General features: G+C 47.5%; 1 protein-coding gene across 3 annotated transcripts; it reads left to right on the top strand.

Moving 5' to 3' along the window:
* Positions 1-436: 436 nt before the first annotated feature.
* Positions 437-23,272, top strand: OCEL1 (occludin/ELL domain containing 1). Of its 3 annotated transcripts, XR_008316583.1 has the most exons (7): positions 437-545; positions 4,458-5,715; positions 6,885-7,066; positions 9,462-9,633; positions 15,813-15,863; positions 21,654-22,235; positions 23,123-23,272. XR_008316583.1 is itself a non-coding variant. In XM_053298001.1 (6 exons), the coding sequence occupies exons 2-6, from the start codon at positions 4,573-4,575 to the stop codon at positions 21,777-21,779; spliced, it is 1,674 nt and encodes a 557-aa protein (XP_053153976.1). In that variant the 5' UTR covers positions 437-545; positions 4,458-4,572; the 3' UTR covers positions 21,780-22,264. The 3 variants fall into 3 exon arrangements, 2 of the variants coding, with proteins under 2 accessions (XP_053153976.1, XP_053153977.1); XM_053298001.1 differs by lacking the exon at positions 23,123-23,272 and having other exon boundaries at positions 21,654-22,264; XM_053298002.1 differs by lacking the exons at positions 9,462-9,633; positions 23,123-23,272 and having other exon boundaries at positions 21,654-22,264.
* Positions 23,273-25,072: the final 1,800 nt, after the last annotated feature.

Below are 25,072 nucleotides of genomic sequence, written 5' to 3'. Positions count from 1 at the left end.
AGGAACAATTCTGGCTTGAAATGTGAAATGGACGTATAAGTTGGAGCTCTGAGGTTCATACAATTTAAAGCCTGACCACTGGAGGACAATTGCATAGAATCCTACCTACACTTTTCCTTTGTCTCCATAAGTAAAAGTGCAAGATATTGGTATGGATTTTTTAATATATATAAAAATCTGAAAATCGAGGGCGGTTGGGGAGATTGAAGTATGTCTCCAAAAAGGCCAGTCCAACATACCCGCTGCGGCCAGGACACTGTCACAGAGCCTGGATCTAGTGTGTGCCACCTACCTCCTGGGCAGGCTTCTAGCTGGCCAGTAGTTAATCTTTAACTGCACTAGAGGCTGATAACTGACTGGACCCGGAGCTTGAAGCTTTCTGTCCATCACAGAATTATTTTTGGTCTCTTGCAGCGGAGACCGCCCATTGCTGTGGTGGAGAGGAGAGAGAGATTTCCTGCTTCCTTGAGGCTTGAGTCAGCGTAGAGTGTGGGCCCATTCCCAACAGCATCTCCTCTCGCCCGGGATTCGCAAAAGAGGAGAAGGTATGTGGAACGTCCTACGCCGGGTGGGGGACCGTTAGATCATGTTTTGGGGGCCGGAGGGGGCAGTATGTAGGAGGAACTCATCGGGAAGGCAAAACAAGGGCCTGGGGAGGAGGGGGAGAAGTGAGGGTGGAAAGGCATGTGAGCGGGATGGCCAAAATCAGCCTGTAAGTTTTTGGCAGAGAGAGAGGGAGGGAGAAGGAGAGGGAAGGGGGGGTGTTTATGCCCATGTATCCTGTTGACAGTAAATTGTGAGTGCCAAGCAGTGTTCCCCGTAACTGGGATTCCCAGATATCGTTGACTACAATTCCTATCTGTTGGGGTTTGTAATTATTTAGCAAAGCACCGAGGAAGCCACCACTCCAATTACAGAGTGCAGAGTTTAGTTGTTGCAGCGCTTTAAGGAACACGCATGGAGATCACTGTAGAGTCTAAACTACATTGATTCATTGGTGAAGCACATTCGAGATAGGAAAGACCTATCCTATCGATCAGCTACATAATGAATCGGTAGGGAGAAAGAGAGATGTTTCCATCTTCTCTCTAGGAGGAAAGGAGGAGGACTGACTCACTACAGGAAGAACCTGAGCAGTCAAGGCAGGAGTCACAGAGCAGAGGCAAGCAGGGACGGGTAAAGGAGACCCTCACTACCTACCTCTGCTTCCAATGCCCCTCGTGGTCATTAGGATAGATGGTGCAAAAGGTCAGGGCACTGGAACTCCATCTCCAACACCATCAACCCCAGCCAAAGGCCATTGCAGCTGGGGGTGATGGGAGTTGTAGTCAACAATATCTGGGAATCCCAGTTACAGGGGATGCTGATGTCAAGAACTCTGATCCAGGGGATCTGGTCTGGCAAGCACTCATGCCCCACGGTTCATCCTCTTCTCTCTTATCCCAGGCCCAGTCCTTGGCCTGCCTGCTGAATATTTGTATGCCGCTCCAAACTCATATCCCTGAGTGGTTTACAACAAATATGATGTAAAATCAAAACATTAAAGCAGTTTAAAACAAATCCACAATTCTACCAATCTGTTGAAGATCTTGGGTGAATAAATGCACTTTAAGGGCCTTTTGAAAGGCTGTCGGAGATGGGGAGGCTCTGATTTCAGCCGGGAGCACATGCCAAGGCTGTGGGGCAGCAAAAGAGAAGGCTAATCCCTGAGTAGTCACCAGACCAACTGGTGGCAGACCAGACGCATCTCCCCAGATTAGCTCAATAGGCAGCAGAGCTCATAACAAAGACAATGTCCTCTTATATCTTTCCTTTGAAGGATTTTCAGCTGAAGCAGCCTCAAAAGAGCTGCTGCCAGTAAGAGTAGACAGTTCTGGACTGGCTGGACCAGTGATCTGACTCAACATAGTGTCTTTACTGAGTTCTGACCACTTTCCAATAAATGGGTTGTGATGGATGCAGAAGATCCCTGAGTTTGAGTCTCGGAAAGTACAAGTACAAGCGGGAAGAGGCCGTACTCTGCCTGATGCCTTGACAATTTCTGCCAGTGGGAGGAGACTGTACCTGGGTAGCTGGCCCAGTGGTACGACCTGATACAAAGGCATGTCATATGTGCTTGTTCTTGGTTCGTGGCTTTTGGAGCACAGGGCTGTTACACAGGGTATACACCATGGGGTCCCAGCCTTGGGTTCCCAGATATTTGCAGGAGGAGACCCGGTCTTCTGGTAGTGAGTAGGGATGTGTGAATCGATTGGGGTACAAATCAATTTGTACCTGAATCTAGCTGATTCAGGTGATTTGGAGGCAGAACGAATTACCCCTGTGATCCATTGCCTAGATGCCGGTCCAAATCAAATCATGCCTGATTTCATTCGAATCTATTCAAGATCTGTATCCCTCCTATTAATTCCCCCAGATTCCCAGCTTTCATTTTTTAAAAAAATCTAAGCTCTAGCCCTTGTAGAAGTGAAGTTATGGAGCAAAATGAGTGGTCACTATTTTTCAAGTGTTTGGATTCTTTGGTGTATAATAAATTTTCCTCAATGAATCCCTATGAGTATTCATTACACACCTTCATTTCTTCTATTCATTTGGACTGTTTTTTCAACAGTGCCAGCTGTCAACTGTCATTTGCCAACCACACATCCTTCCCACCCGTAAGGCAGTGGGGTACTACTCAGTTTATGTTCTAGTGTTTAGTCTCTTTGGTGTCTAATAACCTTTCCTCATAATGAATCCCTATGAGGATTCATTGCACATCAAAGAGTCTAAACACTTCAACAATTCCTAAAATATAAACTGAGTACCCAGTGGCTTGCGGGTTGGGGGGTAGTTGGCACATGGGATGCCACTAATTCCCCACCCCCACCCGCAAAGCAGTGTGGCCAAATGAACAGAAGAAATGAAGGTGTGTAATGAAGATACCAAAGAATCTAAACACTTCAAACACTCCTAAAAAATAAACTGAGTACGTGTGTGTGTGTGTGTGTGTGTGTGATGTGTGTGTGATGTGTGTGTGATGTGTGTAGGGGGTGTAGTTGACACATGGCAGTTGACAGTTGGCACTGTCCAATGACAGTCAAAATGAACAGAAGAAATGAAGGCGTATAATAAATCCTCATAGGGATGCAATATGAAGAAAAGTAATTAGACACCAAAGAATCCAAACCCTTGAAAAATAGTGACTGCACATTTTGCTCCATAACTCCGCTTCTACAAGGGCTAGAGCTTAGATTTTTTTTTTTTTTTTAAGAAAGCTGAGGATCCATGTTAGGGTTAGGGTTGGTGACTTCAAACCTCCATTATTTCCTATAGTGGGGATATACAAAACCAGTAGAAACTTTTAAAAATCATTAAAAATCAACCAAGTGCCCTACTGCCTTGAAATGTTGCTGGTAGGTGGCACCCATGGGGACCTACCCACCACCCAAATTTAGTGCCCTAGGACCTTTATAAGTGGTCCAAATAGATCCAAATCAAATCAAATCCAAACCAAATCTGGGGTGATTCAGGGGGACAGATTTGGACACAAAACAAATCATGGATGATTTGATGCGGGCACAAATCAAATTTTAAAAAATCAGTTTGTTCACATCCCTAATAGTGAGCATGAATTGTCCCTGTGCTAAGCAGGATATGCCCTGGTTTGCATTTGGAGGGGTGACTACATGTGAGCACTGTAAGATATTCCCCTTATGGGATTCTCACTCAGTGATACAGCACATGCTTTGCATGCAGAAAGTCCCAGGTTCACTCCTTGGCAGCATCTGCAGGTAGAGCTGGGAAAAACTCCTGCCTGAAATCTTGGAGAGCTGCTAAGAACAGAAGAACAGCCCTGCTGGATCAGGCCCAAGGCCCATGTAGTCCAGCATCCTGTTTCTCACAGTGGCCCACCAGATGCCTCTGGGGAGCCCACAGGCAAGAGGCATGTGCATGCCCTCTCTCCTGCTGTTGCTCCCCTGCAACTGGTGTTGAGAGGCATTGTGCCTCTGAGGCTGGAGGTGGCCCAGAGCCACCAGAATAGTAGCCATTGATAGACCTCTCCTCCATGAATCTGTCTAAGCCCCTTTTAAAGCCATCAAAGCTGCCAGTTTGTGTAGACAATATTGAGCTAGATGGACCAAAAGACAGCTTCTTATGTTCCTATTGTGTTGGACTACAACTTCTATCATCCCCTGCCACAATGGCGAAAGGGTATTGTGACTGTGGATGGTGGGAGTTGTAGTTCAGGAACATCTGGAGTCCCAAGACTGGAAACCTCTGATGAACACCAACTCCATTCTACCCACCTCCTACCCATGAGTCCAAAAGCTGCCCTATTTTATTTTATTTTATTTTATTTTATACAATTTTTATACTCCCAAAAGGCAAATATCTATGTGGTTTACATTGAATCCTAGCATGCAGCACTGCTATGAATTTTGATCATTAACCTGGTTGCTTTACTTCCCCTCTAGTTCTCAAAGCAACGCCAAAGACCTGCAAAGCTCCTTCATCCCTACTCTTTCCCTCCAGCAATACACAAAGCCTAGTCCAGATGGTTCAACTTCAGTCAGGCGACCATTTTGGAAAATGGCCTCTGAGGACAACTTTACCTCAGCCAGAGAAAAGAGGCAGCCTGTGGCAGATGCAGAGGGAGGACTTCTAGATCCTTCCAACCAGCTACATCCAATGGAACCCTGGGCAAAAAGCTCTGGAAACTCTTCAGGTTCCAGTTGTGTGGATGGTCTTCACGCCTCTTCTTGTAGGCCTTTCCCTTCCGCCCAGTCAACCTTCACTGAGATACCTCAGAACCAAGAGGCATCTTCCCTGAGGCCTGTCAGGCGTTTCATTCCGCCATCTTGGAAGTCCTTCTTTCAAAGACGGCGGCGAAAGCCCTGGGAGGAGCCTTATATTTTGACCTACTCTCCAGAAGGCATCACGGCTTCCCCACCAGTGTCTCCCTTGCTAGAACACCCACGCAGAACCACATTTGATGTGGAAGAGACTTCCAGCGATGAGGGCCAGGGTGATTTCAAGAAGCCACCCTCAGACTCCACCGGCCCTTCAAAATCCGGGAAGTCGGTGACCCCCACAAGCCATGGTGACCTCTCAATGGGTCCACCAAGCTACAAGGAGAAGTTGGAGGCCTATAACCACAAATATGCATACATGAAGTCATGGCCCGGCCTCCTGAGGCTGATGGGGGGCCTAGAGCTTATCATGGGGGGGATGGTCTTTGCTTGCACTGCGGCATATATCCAAAAGGACTATCAGTGGTCCCAACTTTATGGCGGCAATCTGCCCTCCAGCGGCATCTTCGGGGGAGGATATGGCTACAACTACTATGGCCCGATGACCCCCTTTGTCTTGGTGGTGGCCAGTCTGGTATGGCTCGTGACTGTGATCCTGCTAGGCCTTGGCGTGACCATGTACTACAGGACAATCCTTCTGGACTCTCACTGGTGGCCCTTGACGGAGTTTGCCCTCAACCTCATCATGTTCCTGCTGTACATGGCGGCTGCCATTGCCTACGTCAACGACGTCAACCGTGGCGGCCTGTGCTACTCTCTCTTTGCAAACAACCCGCTTGTCGTGGCTCTGTGCCGGGTCGAAGGGGGTCAGGTGGCCGCCATTGCCTTCCTCTTCGTCACCATGCTGCTCTACCTGGTTGGCTCCCTCGTCTGTCTTAAGATGTGGAGGCACGAAGCTGCTAGGAAGATCATGGTGAAACTGGTAGGACCCTGGCATGGGGAAAGGGGTCTAATCAGATCTTATGAAGCTGCCATATACTGAGTCAGATCCTTGGTCCACCTAGCTCAGTATTCTTTACACTAACTGGCAGCGGCGCTTGTCCTAGAGGAGAGCTGGTCTCATCAAACATGAATTGTCTGCTTTGCTAAGCAGGGTCTACCCTGGTTTGCATATGAATGGGAGACTACATATGTGAGCACTGTAAGCTATTCCCCTCAGGGGATGGGGCTGCCCTGGGAAGAGCACCTGCATGCTTGCATGCAGAAGGTTCCAAGATCCCTCTCTGGCATCTCCAAAATAGGACTGAGAGAGACTCCTGCCTGCAGCCTTGGAGAAGCTGCTGCCAGTCTGGGTTGACAATACTGATCTTAGATGGAGCAATGGTCTGACTCGGTAGAAGGCAGCTTCTTATGTTCCTATGTTCCTAAGATTGTGAACAGCCCTACCTGGAGATGCTGCCAGGGACTGAAACTAGGACCTTCTCCTTCTGCCCTCAAAGGCTACAGCTGCACCCCCAAAGATGATATCCATGGGCTGCCCATCCAGGCAATGACCACACCAAATCCTACTTAGCTTCGGCAAGGTGTCTACATCTTGTGCCCTCAGACCATGCTCTGGGACCTGATGGTTGGTGAGACTAGAGCAGTGGTTCCCAACCAGGGTTCCTCCAGATGTTGCTGAACTACAACTCCCAGCATCCCCAGCTACAATTTATTCCTGGTTGGGAACCACTGGACTAGAACAGGAACATGTGATTGGGAGAGATCTCTGAGGCGAGGGGGGCTGTGGCAGGGGGTGAGGGGAGCAATCAAGTACTAGTGCACAGATGCTCTGTGCGGGTTAAGCTAGTCTGAATAATTTCCCATTTAAAGAATCCCAGGTAGTCCAAATAAGAAAGCTCTAGGAAAGTTGTTGCCAGTCTGATCAGACAGTGTGTAATAGGTAGACTAGCTGTGTGACTCAATGTAGAGGCTTGTGTTTCCCAGCCCTACCTGGAGATGCTGCCATTCTGGAATTAAATCCAGGTCTCCCAAACCCTAGTCTCATGCTATACCATGCTAGCAATGTCCAGGATCCCCTCAGATCTGCAGACTGCACTTATGATTTGTGAATGAATGTCTCTCTGGCCTCTTTTAAAAATGTTTTTGCAGCAAGAACCGATCTTCTTGAGAGTGGAACCAAAAGATGCCCTTTCCCGAGAGGAAACCCACCCACCAGGCAAGGTCACCAGGCACGTTGAGTTTTCAGAGATGGCTGAGGATCTAGAGATGTTGAATTATGCCATCCCGACAGGCCACAACCCCAAACCACACGTGATTCCAGATTACATAATGTAAGTGGAAATGTTGCAGTGGCTAACGATGCAAAGAGGAAGTTGAGGGGGTCCATTTTAAGGAATTAGAAGATTATGAAGTCTGAGACATGGATCTGAATAGGGTTTTTCTAGAGACCAAGATTTGATTGATTGATTGATTGATTGATTGATTGATTATTTTATTTTATTTTATTTTGATTGCTTACTACATTTATATCCCACTCATCCTCCAAGGAGCCCAGAGAGATGTACATCGCTTATGCTTATCCTCACAACAGCCCTGTGAGGTAGGTTAGGCTGAGAGAAAAATGATGGGCCCCGAAGCACCCAGTGAGTTTCATGGCTGATTTGCACTGAGGTCTTCCTGGTCCTAGTCCCACACTCTAACCACTACACCACGCTGGCTCTCAATCCAATTACTCCAGTTACTCCAGACACCAGATTCAATCCAGATACTAATATGGATGCTCTCTTGCCAATGTTTGACTGGTGCACTGTTTATATTCTCTGTTCCTTTCCACACTGGAAGTTTCATTGAAGGACACAATCAGAACCCTACAACATGGAACAAATGATTAATGTTCATGAAGGGAAAGTTTTTTGTATAAGCTGCCTACATCCTGTTTTAAAAGTACTTATCACTTAACATTGGGGCTCCCAACTTTGGGTCCCTAGATGCTGTTGGACTACAACTCCTATCATCCACAGTCACAGTAGCCTTCAGCCACTGTGGCTAGGGATGGTGGGAGTTGTAGTCCAACAACATCTGTGGATCCAAGATTGGGAATCCCTGATTGAGCAGATGATGGTTGCTGGAAGGCTGCAGGAGCGGGTAATACTGCACGTTTTGGAGTTATGCCCACAGTAACGGGGAATTTTTTGAAAGATATATTGTGGTGATTAAACATAGTCAGGACATGATTTGATCCAAGAATTGTTTTGTTCCAGTATATAAAGGAAGTATTAAAAGGTGACCTTGAATTAATTGCCTGCCTTTTGACCACAACTAGGCTAAATATAGCTAAACATAGCTAAAAAGGTATATGGTCTGATACTCCAGAAAGCTGCTGCCAGGCTGTCTGACAACACTAAACTAGATGGACGCATGGCCTGTCTTCATATTTTCATGCATGTGCTCCACTATCGGGTAGGCAGAAGTCTCCTGCCTCTGTATATGGAAATTTCATTCCTATTACTCATGGCCAATATGAAAAGTGAGATGAGACGTGTCAGATCAGTGCATCTGCTCCAGAATCCTGTTTCCAGCAGGGGGCACCCATAAACCTCCATGGGAAACCCATTGGCAGTTGTGTGTGTCGTCATAAATGTGAACAATTGCTGCTGTATATTGGCAAAACACCACACAGGATCTTGAGGCTGCTATATTTGCAAGCACATGTGCAAGCACATCAAGTTGGCTCTTTTGCAGTGTTTTATCATAGGGAGGAGAGCTGGTCTTGTGGTAGCAAGCATGTCTTGTCCCCTTAGCTAAGCAGGGTCTGCCCTGGTTGCATTTGAATGGGAGACCCAATGTGAGCACTGTAAGATTCCCCTCAGGGGATGGAGCCGCTCTGGGAAGAGCAGAAAGTTCTAAGTTACCTCCCTGTCTTCTCCAAGATAGGGCTGAGAGCGATTCCTGCCTGCACCCTTGGAAAAGCAGCTGCCAGTCTGTGTAGACAATACTGAGCTAGATAGACCAATGGTCTGACTCAGTATATGGAAGCTTCCTATGTTCCTGTGTACCAAGACTGTGGAGAGACCCGAATGAACAGAAGGGACCAAACGCTTTAGAACACAGGAACATAAGAACATAGGGAGCTGCCTTGTATTGTACTGTGTCAGACCATTCGTCCATCAAGCTCAGTATTGTCTTCACAGACTGGCAGCGACTTCTCCAAGGTTGCAGGCAGGAGTCTCTCTCAGCCCTACCTGGAGATGCTGCCAGGGATTGAACCTGAGACCTTCTGCATGCAGAGATCATACAGAGAGGCTCTTCTGCAAATCCCGTCACCTTCTGAAGAACAATTATCGGTGATGTGTGGGCGAGCCTTCTCAGTGTTGGCCCTGCCTCTCTGAATCTACATGCTCCTTGATTCTAGGCTTTCCCCCCTCCCTGTTTGATTTCAAAGTTGAAGACTGGTTGTTAGAAGCCTTCCTCTAACGACGGCCCTGTTTTCATATTTGCCTTATCCTGCATTTCTGTTATTTTAGAGGTTGTGTTTTACGGTGTCTCTCAATACATTTTGTTGTAAGCCACCATGAATGCATTTATGAAGAATGGTGGCATATATATCTTTTCAAATATAATCAAATGAATTCATCTTTGGATTTCTGCCCTGGTTGCTCTTCTAACATTCCCCATTACTGATAGCGCCTTCTTCATTTTCTCTTTGTCCCCTTTTGTACTGAGTAGAAAGTACCCAGCCATTGAAAGCATGGATGGCCGGGAAAAATACAAAGCTGTCTTCCAGGATCAATATGCAGAGTATAAGGAACTGCACTGTGAAGTCCTTGCAGCACTGCAGAAATTTAAGGAGCTGGAAACCCTGATGTCCAAGTTGCCTCGTCGCTATCAAAACAAGAAGGTCATTCTTATTGAATATTAATGGGTTTTCATGGCTTTACACAGGGGCGTATCTAGGGTAGGGCAGGCAGGGCACGTGCCCTGGGCGCCACTTGAAGGGGGGCGCCATTTTTAAAAATTAAAAAAAAAAATTAAATGGCCACCAAAAACAAAATGGCCACTGTGCATGCTCAAATGGCCTCTGTGAGGCCCTAGATGCCAGGCCTCGCAGAGGCCATTTGAGCATGCATGGCAGCCATTTTGTTTTCAGTGGAGATATATAGATATAGATATAGATATAGATATAGATATAGATATAGATATAGATATCCTCTCTAATAAAACGCTTGGTGTCCGTCCGTGGACGGGCACCAAGCGTGTGTTCGTGCCTCCCTGCCCTGTTCTGCGCCTGCGCGAAGCGCAGGCGCAGAACAGGGCAAGGGAGACACGCTCGCCGGTACCCGGCGGACATCTTGGGCAGCCAGAAGCGGCTGCTCAGAAGAAGCCGGGAAGAGGCGGCGAGGGAAACGGCGGGGCCAGAAGCGGCCGCCGCGAAGATAGGAAAGAGGCGGAGGGGAAAGAGGCGGTGGGGGAAGCCGGCCGAGGTGGTGGCGGAGCCGCCGCCGAGGCCTGGCGTTGCCGCTAAAGCCGGCCAGGGGGAAAACTTTGGGGCCCAACTTCCCCACACTAGAGCCCGACATCCCCGCACCCCCCCCCATGAACAAGGGCCAACATGGCCCAGGAAAATGCCACCGTGGCGGCCGCCGCCAACCGCCCTCCCAGTAGGCCGATCCCGCCTTCCCCGCTCCCCCACACATGAACAAGGGCCAACATGGCCCAGGAAAATGCCTCTGCGGCCGCCGCCGCCAACCGCCCACCCAGCTGCCCGAGACCTCCTTACCCAAAGAAGAACCAACCCCGACGACCTAGGAAAAAGGAGCTCACAAAAAGAGCTCCTCTCTCGGCAAAGACACTGCCCAGACTGCCGCTGGGCGTCCTTTACGCCCAATGCAACAGTCCGGGAAGAGGCTTGCCCGAGAAATGAGCTCTGCTTGCGAGCTCCTTTCTCCGTCGCGTTCAAAACAGTGAGTAAAGTTGCCAGGTTGGGGGGGGGGAAGCGCATGACTCTTCTGGGCAGGGGAGAGGGGGAAGGGGGGAGGGCAAGTGGGGGAGGGGGGAGGGCAAGAGGGAGGGTTGGAGGGGGGAGGGCAAGAGGGAATGGGGCAGGGAGGAGGGCAAGAACGAGTGGGGCAGGGGGGAAGAGGGAGGGCCAAGAGGGAGTGGGTCAGGGTGGAGGGGCAAGAGGGAGTGGGGCATGGGGAGGGGAGAGGGCAAGAGGGAGTGGGGCAGGGGGGAAGAGGAAGGGCAAGAGGGAGCGGGGCAAGAGGGAGTGGGTCAGGGGGGAGGGGGAGGGCAAGAGGGAGTGGGGCAGGAGGAGGGGAAAGGGCAAGAGGGAGTTAGGCAGGGGGAGGGGGAAGGGAAGGGCAAGAGGGAGTAGGGTGGCAGGAGGGACTGGGGCAGGAGGCTGACAGGAAGGGGAGGGTGTGAGCGGGGTGGGAGGGGGAGGAAGAGAGGCCAGAGTGTGGGGCAGGAGGGAGGGTGGGACAGGAGAGACAAACACACACACACACACACACACACACACACACAAAGAAAAAAAAAGATGAAGAACACATAAAGGGGGGTAAAAAGGCTAGCGCCCGTTGTTATAACGGGCTTAAAAATACTAGTAGATATATAAAATGACCACTGCACATGCTCAAATGATCCCTGCAAAGCCCTAGAGGCCAGCAAGGGGAAGGGAGACCTTTGCAGACCCACCCCACAGCCTTTAGGAAGCCCCTGAAGGGGCTACAGGTATTTTTTTTAATTTAATATAATAGAAGTCACTGTACACATATTCAGTTTGGCACTATGTACAGAGAATCAGGGCTTGTGAATAATGAGCTGAAGCTTATGAGCTAGAATTGGATTCATTTGCTCTCACTTTGCTTCTTGTGATAAGTGAGTTAAATGTGATGTCTTAATAATATGGCTATTAATGGTGAGTTTGTCTTTGAATCAGTGTGAAATCCTTAGTATTAAAGCCCACTGGGAGTTTCTTGCTCTCTTCCTCTCATTTTAACTGTCTTTCTGAAAGACTAGAATATATTCCAAGCAGTGACACAGATTACTCTGCATATCCTTTAATTATTTTCAGAGTATCTGGGAAAAGTAAAATTCTCCATTTATTTTTAAAACTTATGTAATACTGATGCTACAATGCATAGTAGAGAATTAGACATTAGTTTTCCAAGTATACTTCCACATAGTATTTGGATATTTCATGAGCCCCAGCATACTGAAATGTGTAGTTTTCCAGCACTTTTTGGTCTGGCTACGTCCACAGCTAAATAGTTTTTGAAATATTCAAAGATTAATGAGCTTGACTTGTATTTTTCAGCTGATATTATGGTAAAGTTATCTGAAAGATGGGTGTCGGAAGTTTGGACAGGGGGCGCAATTTCAGTGCTTGCCCTAGGCGCTATTTTCCCTAGATACGCCTCTGGTTTTACAGCATTATTGTCAACATTCTCCACTTGCCCAAGCAGTGAGAAGTTCCTTGGTGCAAATTCAGATACTGGCTTCCCCTTCAGGAGCAATCACCTGGAGACTTCTGGTGTCTTTGTAATATTCGGTTTATTTACTATGATACAGGCTGAGCATCAGATGGAGCTGAAACAGCAGCGTCCTCCTGTAATAGAGAGGGAACCCTGTACCCTAAAGGTTCCTTTCCTGGCTCTCTTAGGGCTCTTCTAGATGATGATATATTCCAACTTAGGACCCTATTACCCCTGTCTTGAAAGAGCTATGCTGGCTACCAATAAGTTTCCAGGCAAAATACAAGGTGTTGGCTATAACCTACAACGCTGTAAACAGCTTACTAAGCCCAGGGTATTTAAGAGAATGAGCTGGGTCTCACGATCAGTGAGATCCGGTTTGTGAAGCTAAGCGGGGAGAGCGGGCTAAGCCCGCTCTCCCCGCTGACGATCAGGGCGGGAGCTCCAGTATGCCCTGCGCAAGTGCTCAGGGCATACTAGAGAGACCCCTGGAGCCGGGAGGTGGCTTTTCAGCTCCCCTCTGGGGGTCTACTCATGAGTAGGCACGGCGTGGAGCCACGCTGCAGCTACTCACGATCGGGAAGCCCAGGGTAGCAAGCGGAGTGCTTGCTCCACTAACCTGGGCTTAGGGGAGGGCTACAAAAGCGGGTGACCCACTTTGACTCAACTGGGCTCGGCTACGAGCCCGGTGAGTCTCACGATCGGTGGAAAGCGGGCTAAGCACCCTTAGCCTGCTTTCCACTGATCGTCAGAATAGCTCCAATGTCTTTTTCACTATGAGCCTCATTGCCCATTGAGATCATCCGGAGAGATCCGTCTACAGTTGGCCCCGTTTTGTCTGCTGGCTACACAGGGATGGGCCTTCTCTGTTGCTGCCCCAAGTCTCTGGAATGTGCACCCTCCTGAAATGAGAGCCTCCCCAGCTCTGACAACCTTTAAAAGGTCTCTAAAGAGACACTTATTCACCAAAGCTTTTTAACTAGAATTGTGGTTTTAAATTGTTTTGATGTTTTAATGTTTGTCTTAATTTGTATTGTGTTGTTGTAAACTGCCCGGAGACATTAGTTTGGGGTGCTGTACAAAGATAGATAGATAGATAGATAGATAGATAGATAGATAGATAGACTTCAAAGCAAATTGTGATGGGAAATAAAATGAAATTTCCACACCACGTAGGGGCCATAGCATAATATTCTTAATGTCATCTGCTGGCAATCTGTGGCAGTCTGTGGAGTGGGGTGGGGGGTTCTGCAGATTAGAATAAAATTTTGATAGACTTTGGATATGTTCTTTGAAACACCTTCTTGAGTTAAAAACAACAACAAACTCACCAAATTTTTATTGCAATTTGCTTGAGATTGATCTTTTTCTTCCTTTCTATAACATGTTTGACCTATAAAGGAAGTTTCAAAAGACGCCGCTTTTATATCACCATCTGGAAGAGCCCTTAGCTTCTCTGGCTGGTATCTGCTTCAATCCAAATTGCTTGTTTGTGTTCTCTGGCTGCTTCTTTTGTTCTTTAATGCACACACAAACCCTGCTGGAGGGGAAGGAGGAGGAAAGAATGTGCAGAACCGGTTCTATTCAAACCCGTTTTAGGGGTGCTAGTCCGAGTCCAAACCAAACCAACCCTAGTTCGAATCGAACCGGTTCGGAACTGGTTTGATTCAGTTCGAGGGATGTGCTTGTAAAGGGGAACAAGCAAAGGGGAAACCTGCTTTAAAAACACTTCTAATGGTGGCTGGGTGGGTGGATCGGTGGCGAGGAGGCACCTTACTACCGGCAGTGGCAGTGGCACCTCCTCTATACGCCAGACCGGGTCTGGTGCTCTCAGCAGCGCAGCCTGGTTCCAGCCTCTGTGCATGCGCCGACAGTGGTAAAGAATCAACTCGATTCGAACATTGAACCAAACTAGGAGCCAGTTTTTCTCAAACCGTATGACGGACCCCTGTTCCAGTTTGAATTTGATTTTTTTAACCGAAGCACCAGAATCAGTTCCGTGCACAGGAGGAGGGTGAGTCACCTTGGGTGGTGTCTCCACCTTCCAGGGAAATCTCCCATTCAGCAAGCCTCCTGGACTGTGAAGGAACATTAGCTCTTTTGTGGAATTCCAAATCCTGACCAGGCACTGCCTTCGGGCAAAACCTTCCTGCCAGACTCCTTCAGAGCAATTAGCCCTAAATCTTATACTATTATTATTTAATTGGCATTAAGTTTATCTTATAGAGGAAAGGCCAGGCTCCATATAAATTATGCAAGCAAAAAGCACATTTAACTGTAATAAGCCTTAATGTTTGGAGCATTTGATATTATGTGGGATGGATAAGAAAGGATCTTTGATGCTTTCTTGACATGACACATTGCATGAATATTTGCAACTCATAGTAACACAGGAAGCTGCCTAGTACTGAGTCAGACCCTTGGTCCATGTGACTCAGTACTGCCCACACTGACTGGCAGCAGCTCTCCAAGGTTTCAGGCAGGAGTCTTTCCCAGATGCTGCCAGGGATTGAACTTGATTCTCCCTGCAAAAAGAGGCTTTACCGCTGAGCTACAGCTCCATCTCCTAAGGGAAATGTCCTACAGCACTCACATGTAGTCAGTCACCCATCCAAATGCAAGCCAGGGCAGATCTTGCTTTGCAAAGAGGACATTTCTTGCTCACTGCCACAAACCTAGCTCTCCTTCCCATTGTAAAGATAAGTTCTCAGTGGGGAACTTTTGCACACATTTTTGGAGGAGCCTAAACTCAGCTTCTCAGCTTATCTTGTTCCTCTGCTGGTGCCAGTTTTGTAGTGATGGTGGCAGAGCTGGTCTTTCAGTAGCGAGCATGAATTGTCCTCTCTGCTAGGCAGGGTCTGCTCAAGTTTGCATTTGGACGGGTGACAATATTTGAGCACTGTCTGCTGTAAGATATTCTCCTTGGGGGAGGGGGTCATACCTCAGTGGCAGAGCATCTGCTTGCATGCAGAAAGTTCCAGGTTCATTCCCTGGCAGCATCTCCGTGTAGAGCTGGGACAGACTCCTGTCCCATGGGTAGGGTTGCCATGTCCCCCAGAATATAGGGTAGCCCCAAGATTTCGGTTCCTCCACCCGGCTGCTAAATTCCACCCGGATTTTCACAGATTTCAAATGCGCTGCCCGGACTGCCCGGATTTTACTTTGGATCTGATCACATGGGAGGGCAGAGAAGGAGGAGAAAGTATACAAATCTGTCAAATAAATAAATAAAATGCAAATTAGTTGCCACATAATTTGCATAATATGCAAATTATGCCACCCAGATTTGGGAAGCTTGAATATGGCAATCCTACCCATAGAGAGCCGCTGCCAGTCAGAGTAGAAAAAATTGACCGAGATAGACCAAGGGTCTGACTCAGTATAAGGCAGCTTCCAATGTTCCTAGATTTCTCCAAATTGGGAATTCTCGGTTGTGACTTTTTGCTCACCCCTTACTTCCTGGTGTCTGTCAAGAAATAGTCACCAAAAGCAAACAAGTTGGGTTGCTCTTTGGGGCAAAGACTCCTTTGGGGGCTGCTTTTTACGAGTCTGTATCTCTGTCTTCAGAATCACAAGCAAATGTTGCTTTTTCCATCTGCAGGAGCAGAGCCGAATTTCCACCGTGCGGAAAGAATATGAGAGCAAGAAGCAGGTGAGTCAAGAACACCCCTCTCAGTGTACATGCCAAAAGACCCTCTGTGAGCTAACGAACCTTCCGATATTTTACTGGCCTCCTTCATTTCCCAGTCTCCAGGTGGATCATTGAGCCGCTCACCCAAAAAGTAGATCATTGGTGTCTGTCTCAGCCTCCTTCCAGGCCCCGCCTAGCAATTATGGTCTTCCCTCCCTCTCCCAAGAGCCCGTAGGAACGGCTGTCCCTTGGGGTTTGGCACCCTAGGAGAAGTATGACTTTGTCACTCCTACTCATGTTCACTGGGGCAGCACCCTGCAAGCACTTTCCCTTCCCCAGGTGGCTGGTGCTGGCTGAGGTCGGAGGGTGCATTGGCCAGATGAGTGGTGGGGCAGGGGGGGGTGGATGTTGGGCATAGACCTGGCAGTACAAGCAGCAGTGATGGTTTAAAACCTGATAGTTGTCTGCTGAAAGACATTCCCCTTATGAGGTGGGGACATAGCTCAGTGGTAGAACATCTGCTTGCCTTCAGAAAGTCCCAGGTTCATTCCCTGGCAACATCTCTAGGGCCTTTCCCCAGACACGGGATTAAGATGAAATACTTCAAGTTATGGGGTATATTGGATATTTCAAATTTGCCCCTCCAAAAATGGTTCATGGCACTCTGGGAAGAGTACCTGCTTGCTCGTGTGCAGAAGGCTCCAAGTTCCCTCTCTGGCATCTCCAACATGGGGCTGAGAGAGATTCCTGCCTGCAACCTTGGGGAGGCCGCTGCCAGTCTGTGTAGGCAATCCTGGGTGGGGTGGGAGTGGGAGGTGCTCCACTCCTGAGCACGGAGTCCTCTGCAGGGTCACTCAGGAGAAGGTATTATGTGTTGGTGTGTCTTGTTCAGCTATTCAGATGCAGCCTTTCAACCAAACAGTGATGCCCAAGCAAAGGGTAGTTTGGCTAGGAAGCTACTGGGTCCTCTTGGCTATCCCAGAATTGATGGATTAATTAATTTAATTAATTAATTAAACTAACTAATGAATGAACGAACGAACTAATCTATTTGTATATTGCCCAAAACGCAAGTCTCTGAGCAGTTTACAACAAAATACAACCACAAATAAAAAGGTTAAAACATTACAATAATTTAAGATTTAAAACATTAAAACTATTAAAAAACCATCAAACTATTAAAACAGTATCTAATTAAAAGCCTGGGTGAACAAATGTGTTTTGACTGCCTTTTAAAAAGTTGTAAGAGATGGGAAGCTCTTATTTCAGCAGGGAGTGCGTTCCAAAGCCTCAGGGCAGCAACAGAGAAGGCCCGTCCCCAAGTAGCCACCGGACAAGTTGGTAGCAACTGCAGACAAACCTCTCCTGATGATCTCAATGGGTAGTGGAGCTCATAGTGAAAAAGATGTTCTCTTAAATACCAGGGCCTAAGGCTTTATACGATACGATACGATACAATACGATAAATCTTTATTGTCATTGTCCTGTACAGAACGACGAGATTGAAAGAATCTACAACAACCTCTACAGGACCTAATAAAGAATAGCTGAATATATCCCAATATCCCAATATCCCAATATCCCAATATTATAGCTTATAACCAAGACCTTGTATTTTCCCCAGAAACTTATCAGCAGCCAGTGTAGATCTTTTAAGATAGGAGTGATATGATCTCTCCGAAATGACATTTAGGCATTTAGGGAGATTATGCCTTCTCCTGATGATGTTGACATGGAGAAAAAGATTTGGGTGTCATCAGCATACTGATAGCACCCTGCACCAAATCTCCTGATGATCTCTCTACATATTTAACATGTAGATGTTAAACAACATCGGAGACAGTAAGGAGTTCTGAAGGACAACATACCAAAGTTCAGATTTTGAAGAACAGTCCCTGAGGGACAGTCCCTGAAAGATCAACCTGGTGGCCGCATTCTGGGCCAACTACAGTTTCTGGATTGCATAAAAAAACAACCTCACATAGAGTGCATTGCAGTAGTCAAGTCTGCAGGTGACAGGCAGATGTACTACCAGTCTGAAGTCTATCCAAGGAACAGATGTAGCTGGCAACCAAAGCTGACAGAAGGCACTTCTGGCCACTGCCTCAATCTGGGACACTGGGGAGTGGTTTGTGTCCAGAAGCACTCCCAGACTGTGTATCTGTTCTTTCTGGGGAAGTGTGACCCCATCCAGAACAGGCAGATCAAAATCATCTCCCAACCCCACACAATAAGTATCTCCGTCTTATCTGGATTCGGTCTCAGTTTGTTATCCCTCATCCAGCCCATCACCAGCTCCAGGCAGGCATTTAGGGAGGTAGATGTTAAACAACATTGGAGACTATCTGGAGCCCTGAGGGACACCATACCAAAGTTCAGATTTTGAAAAACACTCTCTGAAGGATACCATCTAGAATCTGCCGAGAGGTACTAGGAGTGGAACCCCTGCAAAGCAGTGCCTCCCACCGCCAAACCCCTCAGGCGCTCCAGAAGGATACTATGGTCGATCGTATCGAAAGTCGCCGAGAGGTTCAAAAGGACCAACCGAGTCACACTTCCTCTGTCAATTCCCAATTGGAGATCATCCATCAGGCCAACCAAGGCAGTCTCCACCCCATAGCCCACCCAAAAGCCAGTTTGAAATGGGTCAAGATAATCAGTTTCCTCCAAGACTGCCTGGAGCTGGGAGGCCACCACCCTCACAATTACCTTGCCCAGCCATGGGAGCTTGGAGACAGGCCTATAGTTGCTCAACTCTGAGGGATCCAACACAGGCTTCTTCAAAAGAGGTCTAATAATTGCCTCCTTAAGGCAAGGAGGCATCCTGCCCTCCCTCAGAGAAGCATTTACAATCTCTACTAGGCCTTCTACAACAACCTCCCTGCCCAGATAGTATCAGCCATGTTGGGCAAGGGTCAAGAGAACAGGTGGTGGGCCGCATTGCTCCAAACAGCTTGTCCACATCCTCAGGAGTCATAAATTGGAACTGATCCAGCCTGACCACATAAGAAGAGTTGCTGGACATCTCTGTTTCAGACACTGCAATAATTGTGGGGTCTAAATCCACAATTGGCCTGAATACGAGAGATTTTATCCACAAAAAACTCGTTAAACATGTCACTGTAGATGATAGATGGTTCCAAGTTCTGATTCAAGGGAGGAGGAGAACTTACTAGCCCTCTCACAACCCTGAACAACTCCTCTGGATTCTCTTCATAGATCTTCAAACGCACTCTATGTAGTAATCTGTTGGATTCGAGTCAAATCTTCTTCCACTTGTGCTCCAGTCATCTGCCTTGCCGCTTCAGCCCGCCGTAGTTCTTCCATATACTAAGGGGCTAATTTTGAAAGGATTAGAGAGCAAGTTTAGGAGCGATCATGTCTATTGCCCTGGTGAGTTTGCTGTTCCAATTCTCCACCAGGGCATCAACAGGATCACCATTAGGTAAAGGTAAAGTGTGCCTTCGAGTTGGTGTCAACTCCTGGCTGGTTATCCTGTGGTTGTCTTTGGTAGAATACGGGAGGGGTTTTCCATTGCCATCTCCCGCACAGTATGAGATGATGCCTTTCAGCATCTTTCATTTGTTTGTTTGTTTATTTATTTATTTACATTTTATATCCCGCTCTTCCTCCAAGGAGCCCAGAGCGGTGCACTACATACTTAAGTTTCTCCTCACAACCACCCTGTGAAGTAGGTTAGGCTGAGAGAGAAGTGACTGGCCCAGAGTCACCCAGCTAGTCTCATGGCTGAATGGGGATTTGAACTTGGGTCTCCCCACTCCTAGTCCAGCACTCTAACCACTATACCACGCTGGCTGCACCAGTAGAGCCAACACTAAATCCCTCCAAGGCTTCTTAGAATCCTATTGGATCAAATAACCTTCTCAGGCAGAGCATTCTAATAGGTCCCTCACCCCTGTGAAGGTGGGAAATGATCGTGAGTCCAACCTTAACCAAATGGTGGTCCGTCCATGACAATGGGGAAATCACAGGAGTCCCCACCCACAGAACACCACCCTGATCAGAGTGAATGACCAAATCAAGCATCTGACCAGCAATGTGCGTTGGTCCCAAGACCACTTGGGATAGGCCCATAGTTGTCATGGCCGCTATGAACTCCTGAGCTGCCCCAGACAAATTGGCCCCAAAATGAACATTGGAGTCCTCCAGCACCACAAGCCTGGGGGACTCCAACACCAAACCCGAGACCAAGTCCTTCAGCTCAGTTAGGGACTCTGTTGAGCAGCGGGGCAATCGGTACACCAACAGAAGTCCCAGTCTATCCCTGGTCCCCAAACTTAAGTACACATATTCGATATGGTCTGGCACTCCAACTGGGATCCTGGCAAGGGAGATATTATTCTTATAGACCACAGCCACTCCACTTCCCCACCCATGTCCCTGCATCTGCTCTTCAACAGAGTACCCTGGAGGGAGAAGCTGGGACCAGACTGGGCCACCAGCCTCCCCCAACCAAGTCAATGTGATACACCAGGTCTGCCCCTCCATCCAGTATCAAGTCATGGATGGTTTCTGAATTATTCTGGACAGACCTGTCACCTGGCATTACAGAGGAGCAAAGTGTGAGGATCTGTGGGAGGTTGGCACTGCTCCCCAAGGTCAAAGAGCTGTCAGGATAGCCGGAAGGGGAAACAGCTATTAGATTTCTGATTTCCCTTCTCCTATAATGGCTTGCTGACCTGCTAACATTACTTCTTCTATTCCCCACTACCACGGGAATAGCCACCCCATAGTCAGTGGATCTCCCCATCCCCAGACAAACCAAGACACATCTGAAACACCCAGGGCCTAAAAACAACAGAAGTCAAAATAAAAATACCTGGCCCTCACCCTTGTTGTCCCCCAAAGTGGCTCCCCCAAAGACATAACCCCTGCTAACTTGGCAAAGAGGCACCTTTTAACGTGGTGATTCTCTTTATTTAGCAGGGGGAGAGTAACTGGACCTCTCCACCCCCAGCACAGCATCCCTCCAGTGACTGTTACTGGTGTCTCGCTTATATTTCTTTTAGATTGTGAGCCCTTTGGGGACAGGGATCCATCTTATTTATTTGTTATTTCTCTGTGTAAACTGCTCTGAGCCATTTTTGGAAGGGCGGTATAGAAATCAAACAAATAATAAATAAATAAATAACAGGTAAGCACTCACTCAAAGGAAGGACCAATTTCCAGCTAGCTTTTAAGGCTTTATTTAACTTCCAAGTGTGCCAATGACTTACATTCTCAGAGGCTCAGCTTGCAAGGCTTTGCCGTTCAAACTGAAGATTACAGGGAAGGTAGATGCTTACTGAAGATGGTGGATACTGGCTGGTTCTTCCATAGGTGAGAAATCTGTGCTGTCACTAACTACAAAAGCCATAAGGATGGGAATCTAAACCAGTGGTTCCAAACCTTGGAGCCTCCAGATGTTGCTGAACTACAACTCCCATCAGCCCCAGCTACAATGTATTGTGGCTGGGAATGATAGGAGTTGTGGTTCAGAAGCATCTGGAGACCCCCAGATTGGAAACCACTGAAATAAAAGAGCAGAGCAGCTTACTCTAAGAGCAGAGTAAGAGCAGAGCTGCTTACTGAGAGCTCACACAGTCAGGTGCTTCTGGATAATCCTATGGCATATAGACTAAAACCCTCTAGACAAGAACATAGAGTGATGGCTAGACTCACACAACAATAACACATGTCTTTCCTACTTGCATGCATTCTAAACATCCCTTAATTCTCTTGTGACAGCACATAGGGCACTCTCATAAACCAATCATTTGGGTACCTTCTCCTCCATGTCCCCTCTTTTAGGACCCCACCTTTCTGGAAAAACAGCAGCGCTGCGAATATCTGAAGAGGAAGCTCACCCACATCAAGGGGCAGATTCAAGCGTATGACCAAGAGACAAACAAGAACGAGGGTGCCGTCTTCTTCTGAGCCTCCAGAGATGTGAGCAATGACTTCTAGACACAGCACTGTCTTGGATCCATCTCATGGACTTGGGTACATAGGGAACAGGAAACTGCCTTCTGCTGAGTCAGACTCTTGTTCCATCTAGCTCAGCATTGCCTGCACTGATTGGCAGCGGTTTCTTCAAGGTGCCGGGCAGGAGTCTCTCCCAGTACTTCCTGAAGATGCCAGGCATTGAACCTGGGACTTCCCTCAGGCCCCATCTAAGCAGAGGACTTTGCATCTCCTTGGGGGCTTTTTTGGGGGGGGGAGAGACAGGGGATACAAATCAGTGCTGCTTCAGCTGCAGAGACTTGGTCTCTTGTCAGAAATTCTGCAAGCATTTGCCCAGCTGGACTGGAATGGCTAATGTGGAGAGTGATGGAGAGAAAGCGGCTTGCATTCCCTGAGTCACAACCAAAGGGACTGAATGGATATCAATGTGTATGTACAACCCTGTTTGCTCACTTCCTGCTTCCCGTCTCTTTTTTTCTAGTTTTGACTGAGGGTTGCCATATTCTGACTTTCCAAATCTGGGTGCCTACTTAGCAGCAAAGATAATAGGCTAAATAATATTTGAGTTTTGCAGTGATGTGGGCTACCCTTCTCCAGTATATTCCCTAGTAGGCTACCGTGTGTGTGTGTGTGTGTGTGTGTGTGTGTGTGTATAAGTGCACACACACACTACCAACACCAACACCATCCCGGTTATGGTCTTCCCTCTTGTAGATACACTAAAAACCTTCATAGAATGATACAATGTTATTGGAAGGCACCCTGGAGGTCCCTGGAGGTTTTCTAGTCCAACCCCCTCCTCAGTGCAGGAATCCGCTAAAGCATCCCTGGCATAAGAACATAAGAAGAGCCCTGCTGGATCAGGCCCAAGAAGGCCCATCTAGTCCAGCATCCCGTTTTGCACCGTGGCCCACCAGTTGCCTCTGAGAAGCCCACAGGCAAGAGAGGAAGGCATGTTCCCCAGTTGCTCCCCTGCTGCAACTGGTATTGAGAGGCATTGTGCCTCTGAGGCTGGAGGTGGCCTATAAACACCAGACGAGTAGCCATCGATAGACCTGCCCTCCATGACTTTATCTAAGCCCCTTTTAAAGCCAGCCCAGCTAGTGGCCATCACCACTTCCCATGGGAGAGAATTCCATAGATTACGCGCTGTGTGAAAAAAAGGACTTCTTTTTGTCGGTCCTAAATTTCCTGGCCTTCAGTTTCATGGGATGACCACTGGTTCTAGTCTAGGGAGTGAGGGAGAAAGATTTCTCTTTGTCCACTCTCTCTACTCCATGCATAATTTTATACCCTTTGATCATGTCTCCCCATAGTCAGGAAGATGACCATCCCTCCTCTGCTTGAAAATCTCCAATGAAGGAGAGCCCACTACTGGACCGTTCCATTGACCAACAGCTCTTAGGAACCACTTCCAAACAAAATAGCAGATTTGTCTCTTGTTCATAAACAATAAAGCAGATTGATTGGTCATAAACAAGAAAGCTAGATTTCTGGAGTGGTTTTCTAATTCATGGCAGCATTGAATTCTAGAGCTGGAAGGGTCCTTGGGAGGTCTTCTAGTCCAACCCACTGCTTGATGCAGGAATTTGCTATGGCATCCCTGACAGGTGGCATCCAGCCTATGTTTGATCATCATCATCATCATCATCATCATCATTAGTCCAGCTGGAGGCAACAAGGAGTCAAGACAGGAATGTTATTAGGATAATATTACAGCAATCAGCAAAGTTTTCAAGTTCACTGGAACTTTCCCTCTGGCTGGATGTCAAGCAAAGGACCATGGTGGAGAGGGAACCAATCTGAGAGTGGGGCTGGGGTGGGCTGGGGCTGGAAGTGATGTTGCCAAGCAATCTGAAAAGGCCACAGTCTGCAATTTCTATTACAAAAGCTTAATTCAACGAGATGGTGCTGACTGGACACAAAAGAGATTTGAGGTCGCCCCAAAGGCTACAGGGACAAACCCCAAACGGCCACTCTCCCTTTGGAAAAATAAAATCCAACAGCAGTTTCGATCATCTTTTTGCTCTAATCAGACCCGACCCCCCCCCACACACACACTATAAAGTAGCAATAGGAGGCAATAGTAGAAGAATCAAACATAACCCCTGCTAAATTGGCAAAGAGGCACCTTTTAACGTGGTGATTCTCTTTATTTAGCAGGGGGAGAGTAACTGGCCCTCTCCACCCCCCCAGCACAGTCCCCCTCCAGTGACTGCTGCTGGTGTCTATCTTATGTTTCTTTTAGATTGTGAGCCATTTGGGGACAAGGATCCATCTTATCTTATTTATTTATTATTTCTCTGTGTAAACTGCCCTGAGCAATTTTTGGAAGGGTGGTATAGAAATTGAATTGCTGATGATGAGGAGGAGGAGGAAGAGGAAGAAGAAGAAGAAGAGGAGTCCTGCTGGATCAGACCCAAGGACTATACCACCCTTCTAGTCCAGCATCCCATTTCACGCAGTGGCCCACCAGATGCCTCTGGGAAGCCCACAGGCAAAAGGTGAATGCATGTCTTCTCTCCTATTGCTACTCCCGTGCAACTGTTATTTAGAGACATCTTGCCTCTGAGGTTGGAGGTGGCCTATAGCCCTCAGACTAGTAGCTATTGATAGACTTGTCCTCCATGAATTTATCCAAGCCCTTCTTGGATTTATCCAAGCTATCCAGGCTGTTTGCTGTCACCACATCTTGTGGCAGATAATTCCATAGGTTGATTATGCATTGTGTGAAAAAGTACTTCCTTCCTTTTGTCGGTCCTGAATTTCTTGGCAATCAAATTCATGGGATGACCTCTGGTTCTAGTGCTATGCAAGAGGGAGAAAAATTTCTCTCTTTCAACTTTCTCAACAGCGTGAATGATTTTGTAGACCTCAATCATGTCTCCCCTCAGTCATCTTTTTTCTAAACTAAACGAAATCTCTCTGGCTCTAAAACCTCTGCAAAAACATAAACATCACACAACTACTCTGAACTATTCAGACGGCTTCATGGCTCTCTAGGTTCTTGCAGGAGGCTTTTAACCCACGAGAAGTCAGACCTGGTGTTAGTCATTTATCTTCTATTCTAGTCGCTTTCAAATCAGATGACTGCCATGCAAGTTACATGGCATGGCCCTTGAAGACGGTCTGGAAACTTCACTTGGTCCAGAATGAGGCCACCAGGATTCAGAACTAGGCAGATCAGCTCGCATTGCACCAGTTCTTTGACAGCTTTCCTAGCTGTTAATTTGTTTGGGTTCAGCTCATCAGGGTGAGCCTTGAAA

The sequence above is a fragment of the Hemicordylus capensis genome, chromosome 2 (genome assembly GCF_027244095.1).
Source record: "Hemicordylus capensis ecotype Gifberg chromosome 2, rHemCap1.1.pri, whole genome shotgun sequence".
In the NCBI taxonomy this organism is placed as follows: Eukaryota; Metazoa; Chordata; class Lepidosauria; order Squamata; family Cordylidae; genus Hemicordylus; species Hemicordylus capensis.
The sequence above is the reverse complement of the archived record's forward strand: the minus strand, read 5'-3'. Positions and strand labels throughout refer to the sequence as shown.